Source organism: Pagrus pagrus, assembly GCF_965226575.1.
Source record: "Pagrus pagrus genome assembly, chromosome: 6".
NCBI lineage: Eukaryota > Metazoa > Chordata > Actinopteri > Spariformes > Sparidae > Pagrus > Pagrus pagrus.
This window is the reverse complement of record NC_140190.1, coordinates 28,310,559-28,322,789: the sequence shown is the minus strand read 5'-3', so window position 1 is coordinate 28,322,789 and position 12,231 is coordinate 28,310,559. Positions and strand designations below refer to the sequence as shown.

The following is a 12,231-nucleotide window of genomic DNA, read 5'->3' as shown; positions in this document are numbered from 1 at the left end:
AATTTATTCTCTCACCCTGAGATCGAAGCTCATTAAAGCGGGGCAGTGGCTCTGTCAGTGAGAAACACAGCAGAAGTAGGCCTTTGACCCATTTATGTGTTTGAATGTGAAAAGAAAACAAATATTATTGTTCACCAGTCACAGTGGCATGTGTCCAATTAGGCATGTGCCCAGATAAAGATTGTATTGTGTTATAAACTTATGTTCAGGAGGTCAGGAGGAATCGGGCCCAGTAGGTTCCCCCTGGACCCCAAAAGCCCCTTTCTGTGACCAACATATAACCTAATCGAGCGAATATCAGTTACATTACCATCTTCATTGTATCCCAGCTGCTGAGTGATATCAAACCATATATTCTCCTTGACTTGGTTGTTCAGGAAGTGGTTGTGATGTTTGTCATACAGTACTGGATGTTGTGAGACCAAATTGATAAGGTTTTCTCCCATTTTGACCTGGAGATCAGCTGAAAGAATGGATTTCATTGGTCAAACATACAGTATATCAACTGACATCGGGGTCCATCTGAATATTTTTCCCCCCCGCACAAATTTTCGCAGCGGTGTGCATCCGTTATTAAGAACCCATAAAAAGTTTTTATAGTGCTTGGTGGGAAAAGGCCTTAAGACTTGATCTGTAAACCATTGTACCATTGATCAATAATGGTACCAACTGAGATCCAAGACCAGATTTCTCATCCAATTGGAGATAATTAAGATTAAATTGGCTCTATACTCCTGTAGTCTGAGCCCGGCCTTAGTTCTTACAAAATGCTGTTCTTTTAATTAAGAGCGGTCTGTCTCTGTTTGTTTATAGACCCGTAAAAAAGTTGCAAAGTGCACCTTTAAGAATGAAAAAAGATTAAAAAGTATGTGTTTGTTGGCTTCAAATAGGAACTAAGATAGGATTTAGGCCTACATGTGTTTTGGGAGGAGTGGCCTCCCAAAGCATCCAAAAAGATGGTTATTAATGAAAGTTACATTATGACCTATTGAGGAGGTAACCATTATATTTTCTGTTTTTAATCATCTGTACCCTCAGTTGTAAACTTGCGTCATAAACCTATTAATTACATATCATTAGTAGGTTAGCAGCTACTGACCTCATGATACTATACCAGAGAAGGAGGCCTGAATGCCTCTGATACTGGACTCTCTGAATAGAGAAGATCTGTTAATGTGCAGGTGCTGCAGCAGCAGTCAGTCATGCTTAAATCATCCTCATTATTTTCATCCTCCTCCTACTTTTCCTGCAAGCTGAGAGACCTGGAGCCCAAAGATGTTGTCATTTCCCCAGTGAGCCACTCCGTGAACAGCTTGCCACAAACTACAGGATGAGCTCATACTCTATTACTTATTCATAGACACCGTCCGCAGGCTGACGCAACCACAGACAGACACGCTGGCTAAAAGGAGGTGGACGGGCATGTTTGCAGGCCAGGCCTGTAACAGACGGGCTGGTAGGCATTTACTCAATGGCAACAGGACGGCAGGATGCATATGACAAACAGCCATTCTAATATGTTTCTGTGTAACATCCTGCAGTGCAGCTGATTATCTTTGTTGCTGTCTGTTGTTTGTCACATCTTGGCTGCATCTTTGGGGCTAAATCTGTGTTTGAACTACAAAATATGCTTGAAATTGGCAGCTAGACACGTGGCACTTGTTTGCACCACTGAGATCTTTTTTAACTTCTTTCTCACTGATGAAAACTGGCATTAAGCCTAGCAGAAACCAATGGATGCCGTTAACTATGCCAGTCCATGTTTCACACAGTCACTGATTTGTTTTAACATGCTGGGGTCTGTTTGTTTGTCTCAGTGGTTTCATTTATTCAGTCTGTTCTTCTCTGATGGCTGCCTTCTCACTGCTGGTGTTTTCTTGTTTTCTGTTTGTGAATCAGTCAAATTTTCTCTTTAGATGACGGGGGACATATTCCCCCAGTTACAGGCTTCAGTGATTCACTTATAGCGAACCTCAGTGTACTGTGGACAAACAAAACCACAGGAAAATATGAGCGTGACGATCAAACTGAATTGCAACAACATATAAAGCTGTGTCCATCCCATCCACCCTTTTTTTTTCATCCACTATTTTTCATGTATGTAGCTAGATGGCAATGCAATTATGGCACTGATTAGAAAGTAAATGCAAACAGCCATTGATCATTTCTGGGGCATTTTCAACACTGAGCTGAGGGCAGTTGTGCACGACAGCTAGACTGACACATTGGCTAGGCCGATGCAGGATCATATAGAGATTGTTTATTACGTCCTCATGTCTACAATTGGCTGGTCACTATAAATAGATTTCTGCATGTTAGGGCTGGGTGATACAGCCTTAAAAAAGCATTGCAATATTTTAAGGCTATATCACAATACACAATTTAATCTTGATATTTTGGTATCTCCTCCAAAGCACTTCATATAGGCAAGGACTGGTGAGAACATCAAATACGATTAGAAATATGCTTTTGACATAATACTGCTATCGATATTGTGGCAATATTCTGGGAATGACTATTGGTACTTTCACAAAATGTTAACACAATGATTTCTTTTATAATCACCAGCAATGTGTTTATAATGACAAATGACTAAAGGCAAGTATTAGAACAAGTAGAACAGTCTGGTAAGTTTTAGTCTGCTCACCACTAGCTTACATCTTCCAACTAAAACCAGGGGGGCTATCAGAATATCGGCTCCTGCAGTAAGAAATGGTATTATGAGACAGGATGGTGGTTAGCATGCTAACTTCAGTGCATGCTAACTTAAGTGAACAACTCTGCAACACAGTACATAGAAGCTTAAGACTTAACGTCGACACTGTTCCTTCTTCACATTACACTTTGTTCTTTTGAATGTTAAAATTCTGACCATACCTCGCATATAATCGTGTATCAGCTAGGCTATATTTAGCACATTTTTGATTGTGAATTATAGTAAAGTATTCTATAATATGAATATTACACAAAAAAACTTAGTAGTGTGACAGAAACCAATGCAATGGCAACTAATGCCTCTAAAACTTGACCTGTGTTGTCTTTCTCAAAGACACCAGGACAAACGCTACACAGTTTGATGGTTTTGGCCGTCAAAATTGTGTATCGTTTTTCTCTAAACACAAAAAAGCGACTGAAGACAGAAGACACAATGCTCCTCGGCCTTGCTGTTTGAGCACCTCCCTGCTGTCTTTGTATTTAAAGAAAATGATAACTGAAAACACAAGGAGGTCAGCTGTCTCGTATTCCCCTTGGCGACCCTTATTTGCTCCCGTCGAGGTCTTGGTTTTAGTTTACACACACAGAGAAAAGGCAGAGCTAAGCACATAGAGTGGTAGCTACGGCAGCACATTTAATGGGTATCATGATTTTAGCTTATCTCCACATTTAGATTGTCCTTAGAAGTTTCTGGAGTTCAAAACAGTCAAATTATTGCTTTATCATACGATGTACTGCATGTTTGTCACAATGCTGATTTAGATTAAGATCAAGTTGTTGTTTTCATATCATAGTTGTGAAACTCTATACATTATCTGGAGTAGACAGGTTTTAAGTTTAGTTGTCTCTTGGTGGACAGCAGTGTCCCAAAGATCAGTGTGTGGGCTTGAAAGGTGCAGATTTGATCTCCAGTCTGGCTGGAGAAGTCAGGGTTAAGAAGTAAATGAGCAGCCCCTCCCTTATTGCCACCATTGTGGTGCCCTTAACCAAAGAAACCATAAACAACCACAGTGGGTGACAGATAAGATGGTGTTTGTACTGGCTAGGTTCCCTGTGTGAATGAGTGCTGCTGAAAAAGACATTGTGTGCGCTGTGAAGCAACCCTGAGTTAACAAAGGTTTAAAAGAAAATCTCCTCTGTCTTAGGCCTGATAAAACTCATGTTTCTATACTTGTGAGGACACTGCAGTGACATTCGATCCGTCCTTGGGGGTCATAACTTCTTGAATGCTTTACTGTGTTCACAATATTTTGCAGACTTTGTATCAGAGCCAATAAATTCCAAAGCAAACTGGTTTCACTGGAGATTATGAATATTATCCAGAAACTTGCTGAATGAGGTTAGTTAAGTTAACATCCTATGATAACACTGATTTGTCTTGAACATGTCACCACTGATGCCAGAGAACAATGCACTGATGAGTTAGAGAATCAAATCTAGATGACTAACAAAACGTATGAATATTGTATAAACAATTCATTTCAAATTGGAGGGAAAAAGGCTGCTGTACAACAACAAAGTCTCCGATGTTGAGTGGCCTTAAATGCACCAATACACACTATTAAAAAACAGCTATTGATGGCAGCTGCATTAGAAGACGATCATAACATAATATGCGAGAAATGAGCAATAAATAAAGATAATGAATTGTGAAGTTAATGGACCAATTAAGCAAGCAAAATGAAAGTTCCAAGATGATATACATAACATTCAAAAATCTAGCAATTCAATTTGAAAATAGTTTCACAGTAATTTAAAATACTTTTTGTTAATAAAAAATATTCAAGGCAGGTTTGCATGATAGCATATATGTATGCAAGAGGTAACCTTTAAAGATTTGGGTGACTTCATTGTGAATATGTCCTGTACGATAACATAACAAGAAACTAAATAATGTTAAGACCAGTGATAGAATGCAACTGAACACATTAACTCAAGAACTGTGCTTAAATACAGTTTGGAGTTACTTGTACTTTGAGTATTTCCATTTTCTGCTACTTTATACTTCCACTCCACTGCATTTTGAAGACGAATAATGTTCTTTTTGCTCACTGCATGTTTTTTTTTTTTACTAGTTGTACTGAATATTGGATCTGATAATCGGCCAGGCTGACCCATAGTATACGATACAAACATGTAAATATATGTATAGTTTACTTATACATGTACTTTTATAGCCAGAAAATCAATTTCCATAGTTTGATATCAGATACTTTAAGACTTTCACTCCAGTGCTACTTGTATGTGTGACTGTCACTTTTACCAAAGTAACTTTTTAACACAATATCTTTACTCAAGTATGACTTTTAGGTACTTTTTTACAACACCGGTTAAGACTCTGTAACCTGTAATCTAGACTCTATACTCTTAACTACATCTAGATATGACTATAAATCTATTATCCAGAAATTCTGTCCAGAACACACACACACACACACACACACACACACACACACACACACACACACACACACACACACACACACACACACACACACACACACACACAGCATGGTGGGAAGAGGGTGGAGATGTTTATTGTCAGTACAAATAGACATCTGACAACAAACCAGCTGTTATAATCCCTGTGTGTGTATGTTGTGAGTGTGTGTGTTCAAGGTCTGTGAATGATTGTGTTTCTCCAGTTGAGCAGCGCTATTGTTGCCTGTCTGTCCTCGAGAAACGCACGCAAACAACTGACACAAACAAAGTAGAGGCTTCTTGTTGACATCACGTATATACAACTGATTCACTAAATGTGAAGGGGTCATAATGTTACAGAATGTCTTGCTGTTATTCAATTTATCAAGTAGACGATTGAAAGAAAACTATGATGATAATTGATTCACTGTTTCATTGCTTGTTCCAGCCTCTTAAATCTGAGTATTTGCTGCGTTACTTTGTAGTTTATAACAATTGAAGAATCTTTGCGTTTTGTTTCCAGTTTTTTCTTTATCTTTTGGCTTTCTTGTGTGATTTGCTTGGATCATGGACTTTAGTGGAGAACCTCATTTTTCATCTTGGCAACACTTGATCCTCATATTGATCCTAAATCTGGCTCCGTGTAATGATTGTTATGCATGATTCTAATTTAATCTGGATTGCAGTCTTTGCCACATGTTGGGTTTAGATGTGTGTATGTATACACGGCAGACAAACAAAACTCTTACTGCTGAGTCACTGGCAGGAGGACATGTGTGTTTTATTTGTGTGAATAAGAACTGACTTATATTTATGCAGGCAGACTGCTGAGTCACCCTGAATTTTAACCCCACGTGTCGGAAAAGATGAAGAGTTTTCCATCCAGTAGTCAAGGCACCTCCATTTGACTTTGCATTCATTCATTTTTAAGATCCTTTGAAATGTTTTTTGATATGTGAAAATATGTTTCTGTTGATTTGCCGACTCAGTCATTAATCTGAATTGTTTTCTTTCGTGTTTTCCTCCTCTTTCATCTTTAGGACCAGTTTGATAATCTGGACAAACACACTCAGTGGGGGATCGACTTTCTTGAGCGATATGCAAAGTTTGTCAAGGAGAGGCTGGACATAGAGCAAAACTACGCCAAGCAGCTACGGTACAAACACACACACACACACACACTGAAGACACACATTCACTAGTACGTTCCAGTATGTAAAACAAATCATATCACTGAATAGTTTGGCTTGAAAACAGGCAAGCCTGCCCCATAGTTTTCATAAATAACTCCTATATATTTATGCATAGTGACCTAGAAAGACATTTTTTTGCAGGTGACTGTTTCAGATTAGGCAATCGTAAAACCTTTCAATTGGGCTGCCACACATCCAACATGTCAGGCCTTTATTGGTGTTTTTAATTAAAACCCAGTAATCCTCATCAAAAAGTCCCAGTGATTTCAAAGAGGGGAAATCCCCTCAGAATACACACACACACACACACACACACACACACACACACACACACACACACTCTCCTCTGCTCTCTAGTTAAATCATTAACTCACTGCTTGACTGCAGTCTGTACCGTCAGAGCCTGAAGCAACACACAGGCAGAGACTTTGATGTTTAAATTTTTGATTCATCTTTAATAAAATACTAAGAACCTCTCTCTTTCTGAACACTGGTGTGTGTGTGTGTGTGTGTGTGTGTGTGTGTGTGTGTGTGTGTGTGTGTGTGTGTGTGTGTGTGTGTGTGTGTGTGTGTGTGTGTGTGTGTGTGTGTGTGTGTGTGTGTGTGTGTGTGCGTGCGTGCGTGCGCGTGCGTGTGTGTGCGTGCGTGCGCGTCTATCTGTCTGACTGCCTGGGTCTGTGTCTGCCTCTCTACCAGGCTTAAATAGCATACAGCAATTTTATGCCTCTGCGCCGGTGAGAGCAGTGGCCAGAGGCATGATGTTCTTAGGTTGTCTGTATGTGTTAGTCCCGTTTTTGTGAACACAATATCTCAGGAACACCTTGAGGGAATTTCTTAAAATTTTGTGTAAATGTCCACTTGGACTCAGGGATTACCTTTTTTTTCAATTTTGGTGGTCGATGGTCACTTCGACCTCACAAACATGTTTTTATGCCTCTGCACCAGCAATATGTTGTCCATCCAGCCGTCCCATTCTAGTGAACGTGATATCTTAAGAACGCCTTCTGGGAATTTCTTCAAATTTGGTAAAAACGTCCACTACGACTCAAGGATGCACTGCTGGTGGCAAAAGCTCACTATGACCTCACAAAACACATTTTTGGCCATAACTCAAGAATTAATCCCGTGATCATGATAAAATTTGACATACAAATGTCTCGTAGGGAAAATTATGAAGTTATGACATTTAATAATGAAAAGGTCAGAGGTTAAATGCACTGTTTTAATATTCAGTAAAAAATATTCTAGTCATCAGTTAATGCCACAGCTCTGAAACAACAATGGTGCACTGAGGCATACAGTTGCAATACAGTAATTCTAGTTTGGCCATTACACAATAATTCATCTGCTAATTATGAGTGTCAAACAAATGTGGTGATTATATAGATGGACAGACATGGATGTAAACTCCAACGTGACTTGTATGTGGAGGCATACAAGGTGGTAATTCTTGTTAACGTCTCTGTCTGCTTCTCTCTGTTTCCTATCAGGAACTTGGTGAAGAAATACTGTCCAAAGCGCTCAAAAGATGAGGAGCCGAGGTGAGTAAACTTGCAGGATTTGTTTATGCTTTTATTTATTGACTGTCTGCACGCTGTAAGAGTGTAAAAGGCCTGCTAGACAGTATATTTTTATCCTTCTGGTGTAGGAAATAATACTTGACGGTTCATCTGTAGGATTCAGACTCAGGGTTTGATGTGGTTTTGCAAATTCTGTGTCTGCAAACATTTTAATAGGTCAAATGACAACAGTGTACTGAGCAAGTGTTTCAGGCCATTTAAGGAACATTTTATCTCGAAAGCAGACACACTCTTTCACACTACAGAAACAATGTTTAGGATGTTGTTGGACTGTTTTTGTTGTAAAAATGGCACATTATAACAACACCGTAAATATATTTCATATGGTGCAGAGAGTAATGAAACTGAACTTACATTCAAATTAATGAAAGTAATTATTGTTGGCGATCCTGGTATTTTAAGCCACAAGCGGCACTGATTCTACAAATAAATTTGTATGTCTATAAAATGTTCTCATTTACTCATTTACGAATCGTTCTTACTCGCCTGTAAATATTTCACTTCAAAAGTATTCACACAGGCAAACTGCACATATTTGTGATGTATGCTCCAATAGATTAATTTGCGACACAAGTATATTACTATTACTTAATGCAGATCAAGCAGGATTGGCAGAAAAATGACGGCAGCTTTCACAGCTCAGAGAGACCCACGGGGGTGTCTGGGGTAGCAGCACCACAGCACTGTCCTGCTTGCTGACAGGTAGAGAGAGGTCACATTCACTGGGTTCATCTCACCTGCCTGTCCTCGTGGATCCAGTCCAGTCCAATTTGTTAAGATATATTACTACACCCGAGCTACAAACAAACTAACCAATCAAGGCAGCTGTAGAGCAGCAACTCCCGTGTTTTACTGCGAGGTGAAATTACCATTTCTATCAAAGTAGTCTGGTGGATTAGAAGAGAGCACAGTTGGGTATAACAGCTTCAGTCACTTTTGTCACATTGTCTTGATAATTTAGGTTTCTTTTGTCATATAATACAGGCTGCTGACTAACATAAACAATCAGCGGGTACACCACTGTCACAAGTTGTGTCTGTTTTGCACAACTTGACATCATTCAGGATGCGAAAAGCTCAAATCGACCTTGTACCGTTGAAAAGTGTTGCATTATTAGCACATAATATTCACGCTCATCACAATCTGTGTGCGAATTAATTGCACAAAAATACAAAAAAAAAAAAAAAAAAAAACTCCTAGTGTGTAAAGGCCTTTACTGTGCAGTGATATGGTTTGCAATGTCTGTCCTGTCATGACCGACATACAAAAATGAATTCCTGGAATTTGTGAATTGATTCAGAATCTTTGAAGAAATTAATTGCAATTCTAATGTGAATCTGTTTTGTTCTTGTTGTTTCTTCTTAGTACAAAAATAATATTTATTTTTAGCAATAAAACATGGTAAATTTGAGGATGGGTACAGTCACTGCAAGGCTAAAATAATGCAGGAGATTCATGCAATAATGTACAATATCTCATCCTACACCACACATAATTAATCCACATGTTGTACTTTAGATATTAGTTTATATTTAGGTTCCTGTTTAAACTCATAATTGACACAGTATGACTGCAGATGCATCAGACCAGAGAGGATGCTTGGTGCATGCAGGTTTAATCCCATGTTCAATGTGTGTTTGCAGGTTCACGTCATGTCTGTCCTTCTACTCTATACTGAATGAACTCAACGACTATGCTGGCCAGAGGGAGGTGGTGGCGGAGGAGATGGCTCATAAGGTGTACGGAGAGCTGATGAGGTACAGCCAAGACCTCAAAGCTGAGAGGAAGCATGTGAGTACACACACAAGTTCAGACTTCAAGGTTCTCAGTTTACTCAGCAGTTTCTCAGCAACCCTGTTGCCCTCTGCCATAAAACGGATGTTGCTGTTTTCCCTCGGTATCCTGTGATGCCTTGTACACTTTTTGATTTCTGTGTGGCTTTTTTCAAGACGATAAAGATGTTCAAAGCCATCTGTTTTCACCCTCTGCCACCTTCTGCTGAAAATTTGAGATCAATGTGCTTTGGAAGAACAGCGCCCTCTTCCTGATATGCAATATATTTCACTCAATGACACATTATAAGACAATGTACATGCTATTGTTCCAAATTATGGTCTTGCTTGTTTTTGCTTATCATATTGATGTCTTAAGATAAACAAAATAGTAGAACAATCCCACAGGCAACAATCTACATGCTAAAGTAGAATTAGAAGTTGTCTTGATTCATTAAAGTTGCTAATATTTGCTTTAAGGCTGGCAGTGCAGTGTCTTTTTGTCTTTGTATTTGGAAGCAAAGATGGTTTTCCTTTACCAAAAAAGTCTTTTGAGTTGATTTAAAAGTAGGTAAAACATCTTATGTATGCGAGTGTTTCTATGTTAAGTGTTAGCTCAACATCAACATATGATTGGGGCTGCAACTACATATTATTTTCATTAGTGATCGATCTGCCGATTATTTACATGATTAATCGTTTAGTGAAAAGCGCTCATTACAATCTCCCAGAGCATAAAGTCGCGTCTTCAAATTGCTTCTCTTGTCCAACCAACATTTCAAAACACAAAGGCTTTTCAATAAGAATTCTTTAAGAATGAAAAAAACATCCATGAATGCAAAACGTTCATAGCGACTGGCTTTTGTAATAAGTAACTAGTTTTCAGTGCAGTTTCTTATTTTACTACTTTAGTCACAGGACTGCGGCTGCAGCCTCAGCTCATTTCTCCACACAGGATTGTTATTGTGTGTGTAACTGTGAAGTCCAGTCATTTGTGTATGTGCATATGAATGTGTTCTTATATACATTATTTTAATATATTTTCCTGTGTTTCTGTCTAAATGTCTCTTGTGTGTGTGTGTGTGTGTGTGTGTGTGTGTGTGTGTGTGTGCGTGTGCGTGCGTGTGTGTGTGTGTATGAGCAGCATCTACAGGAGGGCAGGAAGGCCAATCAGTATTTGGATCATAGCTGGAAACAGATGGACAACGTAAGTGTGGAAGGAGGGAGAAGGAGGAGGGATGGAGAGAAAAAAAATCAAGTGTTCAGTGTAAATATTCTCTGTTAGCGATGGCCAGCTGTACTCTTCTCATACTTGTTTGCATGAGGAATGCAAGAAATGCAAACAAAGGTAACTGTAGGACAAATGGGGAACCATTTCTTCCCCCCATAATTCCACACATACCATTGTTTAGTGAAGTGACAAATGTTGTATTTCTGGTGATTGTATATGTTTTTATATCAACATTAATGTTAGAGGCTCCTCCGTAATGTTTTTTTTTTCTTCAAATTAATAGAAAATATAACATTGGATTGTTTGTTTCCGCCCGTGAAAAGACAGCAGTGTCTTTTCTTCTTCCTGGCAAACTTCCCAGTCCATGGGGACCAAGGACAGGGGCCAGGACACACACACACACACACACACACACACACACACACACACACACACACACACACACACACACACACACACACACACACACACACACACAGGCCTCAGTGTAGACCAGCCCCCCCCCCCCCCCCCAATCAATCCAAAGCAAAGGCCCATGTGCCACATTTGGACCCTGACAACCTTCTTTTTGGCTCCTAAAAACCTCCAGAGAGAGATTCCATTTGGTCACTTCTGAGGTCATTTAATTGCATTTGTGGAGTTATATTCTAACAATCTGCTCATTAAAGAACTTATAATTAACCACCACAGTTCCATAAGAGCTGAAAAGCTAATTGCTGCTTGTTAAATTTATAAATAATACGTGTCTAGTCACATTTTTTGGCCCATTGCCCATTAGTTGAGTTACTTTACTGTGGCACATGTGATAGGGAGTGTTTTAGTGTGTGGTCTGTGTGACTTTAATAGTGACTACTTGGTGACTGGACTGTAACGTCTCAGCTATTCACTGTGTTTTCTTCACTACTAATCTGACCCAGATGGGCTGGCAGGAAGTAAACCATCTCTCTCTGTCTGATTCATCTCCCTCGTTGCCTTTTTTTTTCTTCTTTTTTACATCTCATTCACATATTTTTGTAGTTTTATTGGCTACGAGCTCTTTGAAAATGACAGGAAATATGGTCAAATGTGAGCAAAAGGTTAAGACTCCTCATTTCAACATCTAAAGCAATGAAGACTGTGTATAACATCAACTTTCTTCCATCCAAATTAGAAGCAGGGTTCTGAAAATGGGATCACAAATGTTTAATCATGTTGGATCAGTTATTTGAAGGGGGAGATCTGATCTTTTTCGGCACTATAATGTCTAAAGAGAAAGTTTTCATATCAGCGCACATTGAAAAAATAATAAAAATAAAAAGTAGTTTAAAACCAGAAAATGA

At 39.1% G+C, this 12,231-nt stretch overlaps 1 protein-coding gene across 3 annotated transcripts in view; it reads left to right on the top strand.

Annotated features, from left to right (window-relative positions):
* The window catches only part of fnbp1l (formin binding protein 1-like), a 54,642-nt gene that overhangs the window by 23,727 nt on the left and 18,684 nt on the right, over positions 1 to 12,231 (top strand). For all 3 annotated transcript variants that reach the window (XM_084355482.1, XM_084355481.1, XM_084355483.1), the window contains exons 2-5: positions 6,177 to 6,292; positions 7,820 to 7,870; positions 9,553 to 9,700; positions 10,826 to 10,888. In XM_084355482.1, coding sequence (XP_084211608.1) covers positions 6,177 to 6,292; positions 7,820 to 7,870; positions 9,553 to 9,700; positions 10,826 to 10,888 — 378 coding nt within the window. The remainder of the gene's footprint in view (positions 1 to 6,176; positions 6,293 to 7,819; positions 7,871 to 9,552; positions 9,701 to 10,825; positions 10,889 to 12,231) is intronic.